Source organism: Amphiura filiformis, chromosome 16 (genome assembly GCF_039555335.1).
Source record: "Amphiura filiformis chromosome 16, Afil_fr2py, whole genome shotgun sequence".
Classification (NCBI taxonomy): domain Eukaryota; kingdom Metazoa; phylum Echinodermata; class Ophiuroidea; order Amphilepidida; family Amphiuridae; genus Amphiura; species Amphiura filiformis.
The window spans coordinates 5,097,416-5,116,607 of record NC_092643.1 but is presented as its reverse complement, the minus strand read 5'-3'; the positions used below and the strand labels follow the sequence as shown (position 1 = coordinate 5,116,607).

At 38.1% G+C, this 19,192-nt stretch overlaps 1 protein-coding gene across 1 annotated transcript in view; it reads left to right on the top strand.

Annotated features, from left to right (window-relative positions):
- The window catches only part of LOC140136461 (rotatin-like), a 166,819-nt gene that overhangs the window by 4,795 nt on the left and 142,832 nt on the right, over nt 1-19,192 (top strand). Inside the window, exons 2-8 of the mRNA XM_072158184.1 lie at nt 864-1,051; nt 8,199-8,400; nt 9,739-9,870; nt 11,349-11,439; nt 11,958-12,072; nt 13,197-13,347; nt 14,266-14,428. Coding sequence (XP_072014285.1) covers nt 864-1,051; nt 8,199-8,400; nt 9,739-9,870; nt 11,349-11,439; nt 11,958-12,072; nt 13,197-13,347; nt 14,266-14,428 — 1,042 coding nt within the window. The remainder of the gene's footprint in view (nt 1-863; nt 1,052-8,198; nt 8,401-9,738; nt 9,871-11,348; nt 11,440-11,957; nt 12,073-13,196; nt 13,348-14,265; nt 14,429-19,192) is intronic.

Genomic DNA, 19,192 nt, shown 5'->3' with positions numbered 1-19,192 from the left:
GAAAATTCAGCCTTTAGTTCAAAGTGTACACATCCATACATGTACAATGCATTATTTTTTTTATTGGTACTATTAAAAATTGTAAAATTCAGAAAATTGTAAAATTTACAAGGCGAAAGAAAGCAGAATTTGATAAAGCAAAAAATTTGAAACTTTAGTAAATGCTTTAAGCATAGTCACTTTTCATACATCATTGGAAAACTGAAGCAAAAGTTTTCTGTTTGCAATGCATTCATATTGTTCGTATAAAGATTAAGTTGTAGAAAATTTGTTGCAGTTTAAAAAGAAAATTTTGGGACACCCTGTACATTGTAGTTGAAGACCACACCTTGAGGTCTGGAAATGTCATGGTAAGTATTGATCATTGGTAATAACTTAGGTAAAGTAAATTATGCAAGATTTTCAGGAAATAATAATTTCATTTTTCATTTTGGTCAGTACAGTAGTCAATACAAATTTTGTATTAAATTAATTGTAAAAGCAGATCAGGGTTATGGTTTGAGAACAGCCGTATTATTTGGTGCACTAGCATTCAACAAGGTTGGAGACAGCCAACATTGCTGTAAACAGGGGTAGCGTTTTAAGGGGTCTTGGGGTCCAGGACTCCTTGATTTGGCAGGTCCCCATGATTTGGACCCCTTAATTTTGTATGTCTGTGTAGAATTAGATGGCTGGACCCCTTTATTTGCTAATTTGGACCCCTCGAATCAGCAGGTCACCACTAACCCTGGCTGTAAAGGCTATCCAGACCTGTGGAAATTTGGTGTAGCCATGGCTTTAACAAATGTGGCATACAGTGAGGTGATATAGACTTCACCTGATTTTTTACAAAAAAAATGTCTTTTTTACACTTATACCTGCAGGTCATGATGTCGATGAAATCCGTGTGCGGTCACTTGGTAATATCCTGAGCAAGTTGTCCCATGGATTGATATGTGAGGCTGATCTAGTACAAGAAAGACACCTACTTGTAAGGTTGTTGGAATGGTTCAACTTCTCTCAAGTACCTTGTCAGGAAGATGTCCTCAATCTGGTTTATAAACTTGCTAAGGTACTGTCTGTCAGAGATTATCTCAGGCATGAAAATGTTCCTTTTTTTTAAAGGAATTCCTTCTTTTTTTGTTGACCAAATTTCCCCTTTTTTTAAATTTCTTTTTAGCCTGTTTTGAGCATTTTGGCCATGATTTTACACACTTTTTCCTGTTTTTCTCAGAAACTTTCCTTTTTTTCATTGAAATGTATTCTCATGCCTGTTATTTGTACTCAATCTAGTTTATAAATTGCTAAGGTAATACTTACAGGCACTGTCAGAGATTATTTCTATTAAGTATTTTGCTTTATAATATGTGACATGATCTGGTCCAAGGAAGCCAAAGGAGGCATTTTTGAAAATTGAGTTACTATAATTATTACTTTAGGCCAAAAAAAATTGTTGTGATGCCCTCAAGTGGGAAAACTGGGAAAGTTGGGTCGGTTGGTCGGGGAACACATCCCCCCTAAATTTTGGCAAGGGGGGATGTCCCCCTAAAAATAATAACAGAAGAAAAAAATAAGAAATAATTGTCTTGTGCATCTTCCTTTTTAGCATGAAAAACACTATGTTTACCCTAAGACAGAGAAATTGAAAAACACTCGGACGCAAAATTTGCATGCATGTTGGCAATCAGACACGACAACCATTTATTGACTTTTGTTTAGGACCCGCACCAAGTACCTACACTCTCAGCCGTACTATAGCAAAATATATAATAGGAGATTCTCTAATCGAGCGAACAATACCCAACCCAAGACTCTAGCGATACAACGACCAAAGGCGCAGAGAAATCTCGTTTTGGAGACTCCCAATAGAGAATAGGAGATTCTCTAATCGAGCGAACACTACCCAACCCAAGACTCTAGCGATACAACGACCAAAGGCGCAGAGAAATCTCGTTTTGGATAAACCAACACGTGATCCAAACTTGCATTCGGTAGCCGCCACCGAAGCTCAAATTCTGAGCGTTTGAACCCGAACCTTTATATTATTATATAAAATATAATGGCTGGAAACTCAACAATAAATTACGGTACTGGTGCATACAGGTCAGACGCGCCCGAGTGGAACAATTCTCGAGACTCTCAACAGGTGATCGACCTGAAGTTACAAAGGATAAAGTATTAATGTTAGCATTCTATGACATGTACATATATCATAATAAATAAATACAGAAAAGATAATTCAAAACCCACACACGGGACTTATTTTATAAGGAACTTGGTTAACTCCCCCTTAAACTTGTTTGTTCACTTTGCCGCACGGATACCATTACCTAAACCTCCTCTAACACTCCTGGAGTATACACTATGGAATGAGGCACATGTTTAAATTTGACTAAGCGCATTTGAGGCGTCTGCTTGAATACCAGAAACCACATGGTGATGGATGAACCAGATATATCTGCCTATGTTTGATAATGCTACTGATAACTAACTGGTGCCTCAATGAAGGATTTTATTGTTGGCACATTGAAATATAAAACACCGTTTGGCTCTGTGCCACTAATTGTTCATTAGCATAAAACAGCACTAAAATTTCTTTGCTGGATATTGACTGTAATCCATATAATTCTCCACAATAACACTACTAATTGTGCTGGCTCTATATGCTGCGAGATACATTGACCTCTATATTGTATGTTCACAATAGGATATTGAAAGAAATCAACGCGATAACTAGCCACTGCGCATAACCTCACAAAAAACTAGAAAAATTGAGGGCATAGTACTTGGCCCCAGAGTCTAGCTACCCCATGCCAACCTGGAGTTGATTCCTACTTCCCTTTAACACAGACTTAATCAAACAAAAACCAGCACGATTGACTCAATGTTATTAATTTCAAATGTACAACAGAATATATGTGTTGTTGAGATATATAAACCCCGTATAGTCATACTATTACATAACATAAAGCACATCAATATAATATCAGAGGGCTCACAACTGTATAAATTGTTTCTTGTAAGATTTTACGTACCATGCAATTCAATTTTTAGAAACCCAGATATTAGTGATATTCCAAGTCCCATGAGATTCATTTGTCCAATGGAACTTCCCATGTTGACCCTTTTCGTCCAACTCTGCAAAATTGTATAAATTGTTTTTGCATATGTTGTCCACTACCAATGCGAAGTTGGATGAATTTACGCCTCTTTTAAGTTAATTCTTCTTTCTTCAAATATATGAAGAAGTTGATTTGAGCTTTTTGATTATCCACATCGCAATGGTTAACTTTCTTTCGTACTTTTAGTTACCAAAATCTTTTCGTCTATCTCAGGCAGAAATCGGGTTATTCTGTTGTGTAGTGAAATAGACCTTGTAATCCGAGTAAGACACCCTAGCCAGTACACTTACGCACAACCGCACATACGGAACCCAGTGATTGGGTTGTTTAGTTCCATTTTGCGTAGGAAATATGGGACCAATGTGGCTAACAGCATTCTGCCTGATGTCTTGCTTTATTTTATTCTATTTCAGCACTCTCGCCGTTCATGCGACCCTTTGTTCCTCAGTTGCCTTACCAAAGCGCCGGTCATGGCTAAATCATGCACAACCCATCTTTCAAATTTCCCCTACTCGACATCGAAGGAATGATCAAATTAATATTTCCCATGCAAAGTTCAACTGCGGTTGATCAACGATGCTATTATATACACCAAGAGAAGCCTTAAAGTGTTTACTTTTTCGTTAGCTGGACTCGAACTTGAACTTATTTGGTTCAATAGACTTCTGACAGTACAATTTGTGTAAAAGATGCATGCTCTCCTTGTATTGCTCGCGTAAGTTCAGTTTCGCAGATGACACAAAATTTTTCCATATGCTTCGCTGTGCATGTCAAAGTCTACTGTCGCCTCACACAAAGTCTAGTAGTCACTAGCAATTATATGGTTGTCCAGGTGTACATGTACATACAGGTCAGGCTTGTTTCTTACCACCAGCATCAAAGTGTCATTGGTATCGCCTGCAATATAAATAAAAGAAAGAAAAAAGAAAGAAATGGGAACCAACCTGCCAGCACATCTATACTAATTACCCTGTGTAACTTGAATAAACCTCCTCGATTTTGTTTGTGATCCAACACAAGTTATCAGGAGACAGATGAATATTTAATTTGTATTATTTCTTTCCCTGACCATTTTTATGAACCATCGTGTTATGTGGATAAGCATGACAAATTATTTGTGCGATCTACTCTCATACAAATTTAACCCTTTCAAAATATGACATTTACTAATTACTAATTCCAGAAACTGAAGCAATCTTTGCCTTAATTACCCTTAATCCACAATAAAAATGCTTTGACACAATATATCCTTGTCATTGTATCACAAATGCAAGGGATGAGGGAACACATTTTCCCAATTTTCACACAATCCGGCTTTTACTTACTTGACCTCAAGAATTTTTTATCCCTGTTTTTCATGAAATCCTTCTCTACATTAATTAGTTCTTTGACCCTGCTTAACGATTTTTCCTAATTAGATATCTTTATATTGGTTTCATGACCATCCAATTTATTTTACTTTACTTTAAATTGACCCCCTTGTGGCCAACAGGGCGATGACCAATGTATTTGCGGCACTCATAACTACTCCTCCTTAAATCACCATCCAAATATTTGACCTGAGATTTACCACAAGATTATTAAACTATCCAAGATCCTTCTTCACCAAGTTTTATGATCTAACATCTACCGTTGAACTTCTGAACTTCACATTACTAATACCATCAAGTTCTATAAAGACTAGAAGAACTCGTCCACATTCCCGTTGAGCCTGTGATCAAAGCCCAACAAGGGATGCAAGGTTAAAAAAGGTATGCAACTATGATCAAAATCCCTCACACAGACCGTAACACACATGATAAACCCTGGTCTTTCATTATTATTATTTTTTTTCCAATCCAAATCCAATTTTCAATCCAAATCCAATCCAAAGAAAAGAGCATTGCAATTATTTATTTATTTATTTATTTTTTTTTCTCCATTTTCAATCCACATCCAATTTTCAATCCAAATCCAATCCAAAGAAAAGAGCATTGCAATTATTTATTTATTTATTTATTTATTTTTTGATCCAATTTTAAATCCAAATTCAATCCAAATCCAAAGAAAAGAATATTACAATTCCAGTCCAATCAAATTTCCAATCCAAAATTCAATCCAAATTCAATGCAAAAAAAAGAGCGTTGCAATGTTGTTTATTTATTTATTTATTTTTTCCAATTTTCAATCCACATCCAAATTTAAATCCAACTTCAATCCAAAGCCAAAGAAAAGAACATTACAATTCCAGTCCAATCAAATTTCCAATCCAAATCCAAAAACCAATTTTCAATCCAAATTCAATCCTAAGAAAAGAGCATTGCATATTTTTTTTTTTTTTAATTAATTAATTAATTAATTTATTTTCAATTTTAAATTCACATCCAATTTTTAAATCCAACTTCAATCCAAATCCAAAGAAAAGAACATTACAATTCCAGTCCAATCAAATTTCCAATCCAAATCCAAAATCCAAGTATTCAATAACAATTCTCAAATCGAGACTAGGGACATATCGGGCTATCCTTGTTTTTCGATACATTTTGTCTACAACCCGTGACTAAAATTAGACCTACACTATATGACCACTTTATGGATGAAACTAGGTTACCTTTTAAGTAATGCATTATGCCACAATCAAACCAAATTCAACCAAACAAACAAAATTAATGCATTACCGACTCTGTCATGTAAATTATATACGTTTTATGCAGAGTAAGCTTAGACATAATCGTCCATTATGAAGGTAAATATCCAAGGGTAAATATACTCATGATACCCTTCCTTTCAATAAGCCACAAAAACCTGGCCTGCTAATGTTATACTAACAATTATCACCTAAAATATGCTTGCATTAACATAAAAAGGTGAAATCACACCTAGAAATTGTCTAAAATTTTACCACAAAGCATAATCGCTAAATTCGCCAGGGGGTGACGGGCTGTCTTTACCCCATTTTGTGAGCGAGGGAGGCGGGAAGGCTATTGCACAAGGATTTTTCCAGATTTTTTATGGCTAAAATAAATTGCCTTTGTGAACTATTTTGCTACAAGTGGCGTTAAATATTATCATCTGCACACCGTATATTTTGCTACTTAAAACCATTATCATTATTAGAGATTTCCCAACCCAAACACGTAATCGTTGACCGACATTATCATCGTCTTACATCTTCCCTTTTGTTATTCTATTTTTATTGATTTTGTTATTTACAAGTAGGAACATAAAATTGACCATCTGTAAATTCTCTACTTATGATTTTCCAGCTTTTAATACGTAAATTAAGTAAGCCAAATGATCCCAACATTTTTTGAGTTTTAACTATAAAAGGGATCCCTTGAATGAAAACCACATTAATTTCAAGAAAACTGACAATATTTCTTGGCACTGCTTGAACTGAATTCGGCACCAAATTAAAATACGACTATCAACTTTACCCTAAAAACATATCCGAAAATAAAAAAAACCTACTTAAATGAACCGGCGCTTAATCAAAAGCGATAGTTTAATTTGCTTAAATTTTGCCATCCCGAATTCGAGCTGCCAAACTGATTCGACAATTGCTGTAACTTTGGTAATATTTGTCCAAATTAGCGGGTAAAAACTATGGCTCAAATGTATACGATGACACGGAAAAATTCGCCATTGATTTGCAATGGGAAGTCATTGTTTGCCAATCGGGATATCGATTGATTCGCCCATGTCAAATTCTCAAGGACCCTGATGTCATAATGAGCGTGTCTTTAGTTTTATTACGCCTTGCCTTATTTGGATAATGGCTACATGTGCATTGTAAAACCCTGCCCCTACATAACAATTACACCTCGTGAATTATTCATAGAACCACACTTGGTAAACAAACATTAATATTAAATGCGTAAAGCCACAGGAATTGCAAAGTTTTGGAGCACTTTTCGTGTGCAAGAAAACACCATTAAATATTATTTAGATGCATTTAAATACAATTTCGACTCCGCATTATACATAAATTAAATAAATTTATTCTCACCCGGATATTTCTCGTCCGTCTAATCAGAAATTACTCAACCACAAATTTCATGAAGTCTTGAAGATGACTGCTTTGCGTGCATGTTGTGCTGTTCAGTGGGATTCGTCTACCGTAATTTTCCGGGAATTTTCCACGACGATTGTATAGAATACTGACTTGGCTAGCTCACAAAGCGTGCACAAAATGTTGATATTACTACATGTATCAATATTTTTTACATCAAGTTTTAGCACTGCATGCCAGCGCCGAACTCGCCACCAATTATACATAGCGCAGCATTAAATTCGGAACCTGAATCCTGATTATATTGTTGTGCAGTAAGCAGAAACAAGGTAGAAAAATCAGCGTGTCCTTGTTATTGATGCAGTAAGCGTGCACATTTTAAGCTTCCCAAAGCTTGATTTTTTATCATCAATCAGTCAGTTGTTTATGTCTTATGAAGTTGCTGTTGATTTCTAAGAATCGGTAGCCAAAGATTTTTGTTGTTGTCGTGTCCAATACAAAACCAACAGTGAATAAATCACCTAATCACGCCCGAAACCCGCGAAAAATCCATTGGTTCCCGGGTCGAGCCAAACAATACAAATTTATCTGCATGACAATGATTGACCTCTGACCCAGTAAACAATAACATGGATTCGCCCATTTCTTAGCTAGGGTAAATTGAGTTTAACTTGTTGCACTGTGTTAAACTTTATTTGGGCCCAAATAGGGTAAAATTGCACAATTTTGCATGCGAAGTGCACACTGGCCCATCAAATTGCAAAGCACACAAAAAAAGGCATAGTAAAAAGAAACAAAATACGCTCGTTCCTGACCCCCTAAATTTTAATGCTTCCGCCGCCACTGGCGTAAATTGATACATTTTATTGTGCAATGCACTGATTGCATCAACAGTGCAATGCCACGGAACACCAAATTGTTTCAGCATGTAAGATATAAGGCAAGGACCTGAATACCCCAAAGTGTCTTCCATGGCTGAATGCTCCTTTATGCAGATGGTGTCTAGGGAATCTGGATTTCATTGATCTGATCTGCATCTAAAATAGCTCCATCCAGCATGGTTCCTGATCTGCATCTAAAATTGTATTTTCTTTAACTCCATCCAGTATGGTTCCTCTGCCCAAATCTTTGTGGAGCTTGGAGCTGTAAGATTCTTGTCTCAACTGAGACCAGACTGTTCAGATAGTCTACATCCATTGATAGATGATATCATAGAAACCCTTCTCAGTCTACCCAGTCAAGAGGATGGCATCTTACACCATAAGAAGGAATGTGTTTATCAAACACATCAACAGCAGATCCTTGCAGGTAAATTAGAGCCGCTATTTTATTTTTTTGTAATATTTAAATTCTGTTAAATTGTAACTTTCGGTATATTTTGATTTTTCATTGAAAACAAATTGATTGTTCAACTTGGTCTAAACATGTATTTTATAATGAGAAAGGTTTTTAACACAAGTCTCCACATACATAAATGACAGCCAGTGAAAATATTCCACTGATCATCCAGGATTTGAACCTGGGACCTTCTTATCACAGGAACAATGCTATACCAACTGAGTCAAGATGGAGAAGGGCAGTGGTGTTATTATCTATAGGCCTTCCAATTCATAACCATTTTCACTGGCTGTCATTTATGTATGTGGAGACTTGTGCTAAAAAAACCCTTTCTCATATTTATTTGCAGACATAGTTTAACTTTATTTCACCGTCATGTATTTTATTGTTTACCGTACTGACGCTAGTATAGTCCCACCTTCGAGTAAAGTCCCACCCCCAAAAATTGAATTTGAATGCATTTTGAAATCATTAATAGAGTATGACATAAATACAAATTATCAATTTTCATATTAAAAATACAAAACATCTTGAAATTTTTTTTTAGGTCAACCATGAATGATCCTAGCATTTAGGTCTAGGCAGAGTCTTAGCCAGAAATCAGAAACCACCCGTCCAAGCAGATAACAAAATTTGACCCTAAAATATAAAACAACTTGTCTATACCCATGGAAGGCTCACTGGGGACAAATATGTCCTGATTTGGCCTTAACATGTCACTCTGAATTAGTCTCAAGTTCATATAACTTTAAAATCATCTGTTTTAGAGCTATCAAATCTGTAAAATCCATTAAATCCACCCGTCTAAAATTAGATTAGCCTGTCTTAAAGACGGGTGGACGCATGGCTGGCTAAGACCTTGGGTCTAGGTCCAGGGACACTCAAAGCCGAAAAAATAAATTTAAATTTTTTTTTTTTTTTTTTTTGAAATCGAGTATAGTCCCACCCCCAATTTTGAAAAATGTTCACCCAAAAGCGGGGTGGGACTATACTCGAGTCAGTATGGTATTTTGAAATTTGGACTGATTTTGACAAACATTTAGAAGCATGTATTGCCAAAATCAAATATGCCTATTGTTTTACATTAGAAATAAAATAATAATGTTCTCGAAATATGTTCCTGCAAGCAAAGACTTTGAATCTTTTTCACTGAATAACTTTTATATTGAAGTGCCTAAAGATATCAAGACTAATGACGGTAACGGTTCTTGAGATGCTTTCAGCAGCAACTCACATATTATTAATATATTTTCCATAATATGTTTTCCATAACCATGGATTCATTTACTTTGTTTATACATGTGCTAGGTGATACAGAAGACATGGTTAACAATGGGCAAACTACATTCATACAAGAGGTCACATCACTGCAGCCTAGCCAGGGATATTTTGCACCACAAGAATCAACAGCCGTCACATTACCATGTGAACCTGCACAAGGTACAATTTGCCCTAAATTAACATGACCATACCAGGGGTTCCCAACCAGTGGCGTAACTAGGGGGAGGCAATGTGCCCCGGGCGCCACCCTTTGGGGGGCACAAAATTGACCAATTCAGCATCGATTCTGCGCCCCTCCAAGAGTGCATTTCAGCACAAAATCAATTGAAAGAACATTTTAAGACCGATATTCAACTTCTAGTAATAGTGGTTGGCCTTATTTGTCCAAAATTGTGTGCGCTCCGCGCGCAATTGTTTCAACAATTAGGGGGGCATTATGTATCCTTAGCCCTGGTCGCCACAACCCCTAGGTACGCCACTGCCCACCTCGGGTGGGGGTAGGGGCGCCAATTTTGTTTCTTGCCCCGGGCGCTACCAACCCTAGTTACGCCGCTGTTTCCAACTTATAACAACCATTGACAGATGGACCACTCATGACTCCATGTCACAACTGGGATATTCCAGTTGAAATCCATACTCCCCTATGGAAGACATGACCTTAATCTCCCACACAGGGAGTGTACATTTCAAATGGAGTGACCCATTCAGGTAACCCCATTTGAAATCCACACTCCCTGTTTTGAAGATTAAGGTCATGTCTTCCACAGGGGGTATATGGATTTCAACTGGAATAGCCCATTGTGTCACATGTTACATCTTATTCCTGTGTATTAGTTTGTGAATGGGACTACCTATTCTTTGGTCCACCTCAAGTTCGGTAGTGATGTACATGTATATTCTTTGGTCGCAGTATTGAATCATGCACATAAAGTTAATCACGCAAGACGTACACGCACGCACATGGCTTGTTGGCATGCTTGTGGTGCTACCGTGAAAAAGCATTGACATCCCGACCGAACTTACAGTGAATCAATTTATGGCAAAGGTAAAGAGCTTTGCTTTTCAAACACATCTAAATCCAAAAACAAAGCTTTGAAAAGTGAAATGTTTATGCTTTGTTTCTTTATATAGCATGGCAAAAAGTCAGATGCTTACAGCTATATGTATATGTAAAATTAAATGTTGTAAGTTCACAACGTCTTTAAGTGTGCAACTCAAAAATGTCCCCAGATACTTCTAATATAGGTCTCTGCAAGGTCTCTTTGCACTTTATCAGGGTTATGAAATTCTGTGTACTGATTCATGTATGTCACGACAATTTAATTAAATAATCAGGACACATGCTACAAAGTGCAAAGACGCTATGATAAAAAGAGTTTAACACACATTGATTCCATTCACATGCCATTAATTGGGAAAAATATAGTCCACAATAAGTTTGGAGTGATCTATCAGCATTATATTCATACTCACTTACCCAGCTACCATCGTCATCATGGGGATGGATTGCAGCCAGTCTTGTGATGAGCCTCCATTTGCATCTATCTTGTGTACATTATCCCCTCAGTGTACATTATCCCCTCAGTGCTGTTATTGAAGTTTTTAACAGTGCATGATATTTTCTTTCTTTATCTCAGGAAATGAAGGTGTGCGTGGTCTCAAATTCTGCACATTTCCTTGGTTGTCGCTGACACATACAGACAGGCATGTGCTGCTATCAACAAACAGGTTAGATGGTTGTTTTATTTTCTGTAGTACTGAAGAAATTCCAGTATTGAGCTTAATATTACTACCGATTCTTTGTTTATCTATTCGTTGGTTTATCCAAGTTTGGTAATGACGAACACGCCTATTTTGCTTGTCACAGTATCGAATTGCAATTAAACGTAAAGTTAATTGCGCAGAGAATACATGGATTTGTACAAGGGTGGTTTGTCAGCACACGTGTGGTACACCCGCGAAAAAGCATTGACATCAGTACCAAACTTAAAATGAACCAATGTATTTGTCTTGCCCATTAACATAATTTATATTCACCAGGGCTTGAATTTCAGGGAGGCCACCAAAGTCATTGTCTTCCCTTTTTCAGTTTTGGCCTTGGTACCCCAAATCTTTAAGGCATTCTTCATCACTTATTGGCCTTAGTGCCCTATTTTATCTTTGCCCAGTGACCTTAAAAACGAGTGCCCCAAAAATTAATATTTGAGGCCTGGTATTCATATTAAATTTGTTGTTTTCTTGTACAGTTTACTGTGTAGTTCAAGACCCAGTTTGGTAGCGACATCCTGTGAATTCATCAGTGATGTGGTGCTACAAGATTTCCCTGCTGAGATTTTCTTACAAAGACCTAGCATTGTCAAGGTAACTAACAATACATCTGATGATTAACCCCCTGAGCACTACCTGCCGATCTAACATTACCTCTGATTGGTCAATTACATGATATCTTCACTTTAATCACCAATCAGAATGGAGCTTTGCAAATATAATTCACCTCAATTTTTTGTGTGGTGAAATTTTTCTAACAATGTTGCTGATTGGTCCAATTGATAATGATAACTTCTTTTTGGCCAATCAGCAGGTAGTTCTCTTGGGGTTAATATTCAAAAGAGAGTTGTAACCCCTCCAGACAAGTTTGCAGTTGTTGGAACCTTGTTGGATTACTAAAATAACCAGTATATGTTCAATGCTGCTTCTAAGTACCTATTAAAACAATTATCATAGGTCTTCTCTATTCATTGATTCCAAATCAGTACCATCAATCTCCATATGATGTCACTATGAAGTACTGAAGAATTGAAAAAAGAATCAGGATTTTGCACCCATTCCTCCACTTTGATGGTCCTTCAGCTTCCCCTGTGATAAGGTGGTATGCTCTTTACATACACCTCATGGTAAAAAGAGACCTCCTATATTTAACCTACATTTTACATGTGCTGAAGTATGATTAATGCATGGTACAAACAGAACTCTGATTTAAGATAGGGAGAAGGGGCAGGAGGGCAAAAGAAAGATTTCATAAAAAAAGTGCAGTGATTTATAGTGCGCTATGCACAAGCACAACACCTAGATGTTGATCCACAAGCCTCAGCACACTTTACAGGTAGTCGCTGACCACTACAGCCCTACATCATTCCATAAGCCATTAAACAACAATTCAGAGACTTTGCTGCTACAAGAGCCCACACCCTAGACATTCCACAAATAACAATTCGCAACCAGGATCAGCTCCCAGAGTTTTGTACGAGTTACAACAAGACAATTAGCAGTAAGTTCCTTGTCCAGGGGAATTTCAAGCCAACTTAATTTTTCCACGAGATCGTACTAGGCACCCGCAACCTCTTGCACCACAGTCAAACGCCTTATCGATTGAGTTAACTTGACTTGAGCTAACTATTGACTGAGCTAACTCATGCTGGTAACATTGTTTTAAATTGATCATTTAGAGAAATATGTATATTTGTTAACATTTGTTTTCTCTGCAGAGTTTACTGTCGTTGTTGGGAGTGAAACCATTGGGAGATACTGATGCAGAGATTCCAGTCGGGGCAGCACGATGTCTACGAGATTTAGCAGTGTTGATTATGGCTAGGTATCGATTCTATCATGATCCATCACTCTACTGCCCTAAACAAGGTAAGATAAAATTAACTTTTACATGGGTTTGCATTTACCCATAGGGCCTGTTTAGTTTGTGCACATGGCACACATGGTCTAGAGAGCAGAGGAAACGGAATTGAGAAAAGGATCAAGGGATATTCCAGAACCCAGCTGTAATTGAATTGAATTGCAGTAGCGTGCTCTTAAAAATCCAATGCTTAATGACACCACACTCCAACCTTAAGGTTAGCAACTATTTTCAACTGTTGTAATTTGGTTGTTCCTGCGAATGGTAGCGAGGTTTAGCAAAAATTGCATAGATCATTTCATAGCGACCATGTAGAAGGATTCAAATATCAGAGATATACTTTTGTAGGTCCTGTGTTTCTTGAGTTATGTTGTAAAGAGGGCTGAAACCACATCACCTTTGTAAAACATACATAACTCATTAACAACAATAACTCAAGCAAGTTTTTATTCTGAGCTCACGGATCGAGTGCTGGATTAAAACATCGCATGTGTGCCGTATCATTGAATCAGTGACGTTTCTGATGTACCGTATAAACTGTATGCATATCGCTATTCGTCTTACATTTTGTTTGTACATCCCATCAGCTGTGTGAGGCTCTGCCAATAATCATGATAATAATACGATCAACAAGATTATACACGCACTGTAGGCGCTGTCCGTCTTGACGCATAAACTGTGTGTATATTGCTATTCGTCTTGTTTGTACATCCCATCAGCTGCGTGAAGCTCCCGATAATCATGATAATAATACGATCGTTGAGATGATACATGCATTGTAGATGCTGGAATGAAATAGCAATTTTCTTTGTTTTACCTCATTTGTTTGGCTCGAAATTAAAAGGGGACAATGTGATCAGTAGCTATCAGTATAATAGCTATAGTCTCAACCTTGTAGTGTTTCTCTTCTTTTTATACATGTGCAGAGTTTGGTTCTGTACCATCTTCAAGTTACACATCAAGCTCTGGGCGAGCTTCTCAAGCAACTAGCCAATCAACATTGAGTTCCAACTCAAGACCATCCGTGATTGGTCGAAATGAACCTCGTCTGAGAGGAGATGGTCAAGATCGTGATTCACCAAGTTCAGTGTAAGTCCTGTTGTTTCTAGTTTACACAATCACTTTTTTATACCTTTCTCCATGCCTAAAAATATGGATTCTAATTATGATGCCTCCACACTAAGGCTGGCATTTTCGGGTGGGCTTGCGGGTACCCGCCCAAGATTAATACCCTGCCCGGGTACCCAAAATTCAAAAATTTTTGGGTACCTAGACCATGGCGGGAAAAAATGGGCAATACGGCATGTTCCTTGCCGGGAAATCAATGCCTCTCGCGGGAAATCACAAAGAAAGTGAAAAAATTGCTACAGCAAAAATGACAAGAATAAGTTGCAAAAACAGGAAATTTGAGAAAAAAAATAAATATTAAATGTTGTACAGTAAATGAGTTGATTAAATGAGTCAACAAATATTTGTTATGTCTATCAAAAAAGCCATCGTCGCGCGCCATCGAAACAACAACTTACAATGTGTCCTGTCCTCTGCAGGTGTACCTCAATTAATCAATGCATGTTGCAACTTGTGCGGTGCCAAACTTTAATCAACATGATAGCGCATACATCAATGCTCTGTCTTCATCGCGCCCAAATCGGTGTTAACATCAACAACAAACTTCAATGATCGTGAAATGGGCGGAGATGGACACGTATTTATAGGCAACACTGTCCACATCGTATGGATTTTTTAATGCGCCCGATCTCCGCCCAATATCACTGTCACATACGAATGCACAGGTTGATTACACCCAATTTGGGCGCAAATCGCTCAATTGTTTATTTTCAATTATAATTTCCCTAATAAATCATGGTATTTAGTACTTCTTTCTGGGAATGTCAATGTCATTAAAAAAGGGGTCAAATTATAAAGGCTTCATCGTTGCATCTTGTTTCTTGTGCTTTGTGAAAGTGATACATTTAATAGTGCTTTTAACTTACACGGAAAACACATTTACGACGGAATATCGTGATTTTAACTTTTCGCCTATTTGTTATATCTTGTCGTGGACTTCTTGAAATTTGTGTTGGATCATCAAAAGTAGCGAAATGGCTCCTAAACCTCCTGGTAAAAAGGATCAAAACTACAGATCCAAACAACCTACAAAATGTAGTTACTGCAATGTGTCAATGCGTAGAGATAGGCTATTACAACACACGCACGATCAACACCCTGGTCAGCCAGTAAAGGAATATGGCGACAGTTCACGGACTTTGTTGGATATGTTAGCCCGGCGTAAAGAACCAGCAGCAGCTCCTCGATCAGTAGTTACAGAGCCTGTAACGGTGAGTGTGGATGATGCTGGGGACACGGACACCTCAGGACGGAAAAGAAGACATGATGAGTCTGATGCAACTGAAGATTCTTCTGAGCCCGGTCCAAGCAAGAAGGCTAGACTTGAAGTTATTGAACTTGAGGAAACTAAAGAGAGTAGGCCTACTCCGATTCGTACAGCTGCTGCTACCAGTACTAACATCGATGCAAAGCTAGACACCATTTTAGCCCAGCTTTCTGAGTTAAAATTGAGCACAACTTCCCGACACGCGTCTGATTCGGAAACTGCAAAAAGTGCAAAAGCTGCAACAGTGAAATCTGCAAATGACACAGACATCATGGACATTGACGCCCTTAAAACTTTGATTCAAAATTGTAAGTCTATTAGACGGCTGTGTGATTTGGCATCTTTAAACATCGGAGAGAACACACTGTCGTGTGATGCTTGTTGTGCAGCTTCTGCTACTGGTCTTGAGCGTCTTGGAGTATTTAAATATGAGTTTTTACGTTTGGGCGTTGATTTTACCACTGACAGTCAGCCAGCAGCATTTGGTAACTTAAAACGAGCAGTTGCCCGCCATCAGGAAAGTCTAAATCATGTAAAAAACTTGACGCTAAGAGAAGAACAAAATGAACGTGCAAAGAAGATGGAAGCTCGGGAGCAAGGGGTAGGAATCACCGTTGGTAAGCAAGTGTATCGGCTTTTGAAATATGGAAGGCCTTATGCGGACTTCGAAGTAGATATGCTGCTCCTATCAGACGCTAGAGTTGATGTTGGGAATTTGAACCACTCTCACAAGTTTCCGGCTACCCTCCGACCAGCATTCGCTGAAGCAGTTGATCAGCGTGTTAGAGGCTATCTACAACAACCCTTACAAGCAACTTTGTGCAAACCACCCGTTGGTATAGTAGCTGATAAGGTGACCACCAAGCGTCGGACAGGCCAGCTATTTGGAGCGGTTCTTTTCACTCCTTCTATGCCAGATCTGTTGACCCCTGTCTCTTTAGGAATTACTCCAGTGAAAAAACACGACGGAGAAAGCATAGCAAATGAAATATGCAAAGTTTGTGACACGTACAGTATAGACAACGACCAGATCGCAGGCTGGGGCTTTGATGGCCAGTACTTCCATTTGAAAGTGGACGTGCACTTAAAAACTAAACTGAACTTGGATGAATCAGTTGGGTTTGAGTGGGACCTTGCACATATCCTTCAGCTTGCCGACAAAGACACTAGAAAAGAAATCAAGTGGATTGATGACATTTGTCGCGATATATCGCAGCCGTGTTAAGCAAGTTCTCTTTCGGCAAAGCATTTGAAGCTGCAGTGGACAAAGCAAGAGAGCTTGGAGTAGACCTGAAATCGCCCCTATGGTTTTCGGACACCAGATTCGCTGCATTTGCCTATACCGTCTTCAAGAACTTTTTAGATAACTACGCTGTGACACGTTCAGTTTTGGAGGAAGTAGCTGCATCGGATGATGCCCGAGCAGTGGATGCGGACCAACTCTTACAACGCATGAGAACTGTAGATTTTGTTGCAAAATTGCTTCTGTGTGTGGACCATTACCACATATTGGCCACAGTCAGCTGTGTCATGCAGATTGTCAACAAAGAAATCTGGGTCAAAGCACAGTCTTTACAAACATATCGTCAGACATTAGATAAAATGGCCGGATGGGACCCAATCCACTTCCAGACATTTTGCACTCACCAAGAAGCAATTGCAAATCATGAGTTTGCCGGGTTCCCCCTCCTCGTTGGCAATCCCGGTGTAATTTTACCTCGGCGTAGAACACGACAGGCGGATGATGAAGTTGAAGAACTACCTCAAGAGTCACCACTTCAGCGATTTAAACGTCTTGCAATGGACTGGGCTGAAGAAATGTCAGGTAGCATGCATAGACGCTTTCCGGATGCTTTCTTTGACAGAGTTTCCAAGATAGAGAAATCTGCTTCACTTATACCAATCCTCACTGCTGCCAAAGCGGCAGCAAATGAATCCGACTTCTTGGCATCTCCTGAAGTGGGAACACTGACAAGAATGCACCCAGCCCAAGTAGAAGGGGCACGAAACTTATGCCGAAACATATACAAGTCAGTGGATATACTTTCGAATTGTGTCACAGATATTGACCTATACCATCAAGTCTTCACCATTCCCAGTTTGTATACTGGTGCACATCATGTTTTATCGACACTTGCAAAGATAATCAGCAGCTCGCCACCCGAATCGGTTGTGGAAAGCATGGGGAGTGTTGTTGAGAAGGTACGGAGTACAAGAGGAGGATCAAAAAGTGCAACTAACAGTAATGATGTGAACGATTTAAGCCAGGAGCTTATTATACACTGGAATGGTCCCCCAATAAATCGTTGTAACTCTATTGTAAAACAAGCCTTGAACATCCACTTCAAGGGAGCACGGTGGCACTTTCATGCAACAGACGTACGATCCCGTCTTCATAAGGTCTCAAGCGTTGTGGACAGACTGAACAAAACGCCAGCAAAACTCAACTTCATGTCATAAATAAACTCATTATAGTAACTTCAGCCAGGAGCCAAGGACCTAAAAGGTAAGTGATTCAGTGATTGTATAATTGTGAAACTACTCTCTAAATATTTCTTTAAATTAAAAATTAATCTAAAGGATTGGTGGAGAAATTTGAGATATAGACTATAATGATGTGATTTAAAATGAAAAATAATGAAAGTTTAGATTTAAAAATAAATCTAATAAGATTTTAATTTCAATCTATAAGATCTAATTCATAGATAACTTAGATTACGTATTTGACAATTCTAATCTAATTTGTCCTCCATTACAAATTACAATCTTATTAGATTAATTTTTATATGAGAAATTTAGAGATTAGATAGTTATGTCAGGCGGATTTATCCGCCTGATATACTGTGAAGCTCCTAAATCTTCTTCTTTCTTTCTTTCTTTCTTTCTTTCTTCTTTAGTAGAACCAAAAATTGCTACTAGTGCCAGCCGCTTGGACCAATGTTGACCAAACTTGGCCACAAGAAGCACTGACCCAAGCTTAATATAACTTCTACACATATAGGGGTCAAAGGTCATGTAAGGGTTATTAGGGGTCATTTTGTGAAAATCTTAAAAATGCTACTGCTCCTTTAAATGACATGCTATGACCACCAAACATGGTCAGCAAGAACCGCTGGCCCAAGCTTCAAATAAGTTGTACCACAGATTGGGGTCAAAGTTCATGTAAGGCTTAATAGGGTCATTTTGTGGAAATATTTGCGTGAAATGTAATGAAGCAGCTATCATTAGAGGCAGCAACCTTGTGCAGGGAAACAGCTATTCGATAACAAGAGATAAGCATATAGTTTTGTTGCATGCTTGGGCATGTCTACTGGTGTGGTTTTAAGTTTCCAGGAAAATTAACAGTAAATATTGTGCTGGTATTTTGATAATAAGAGGTAAGAGTTGTTACTGTTAGGTTTGGAAATGATGCTATCCCATGATGCATTTATGAAAATACACACTAAAGGTTTGGAAAT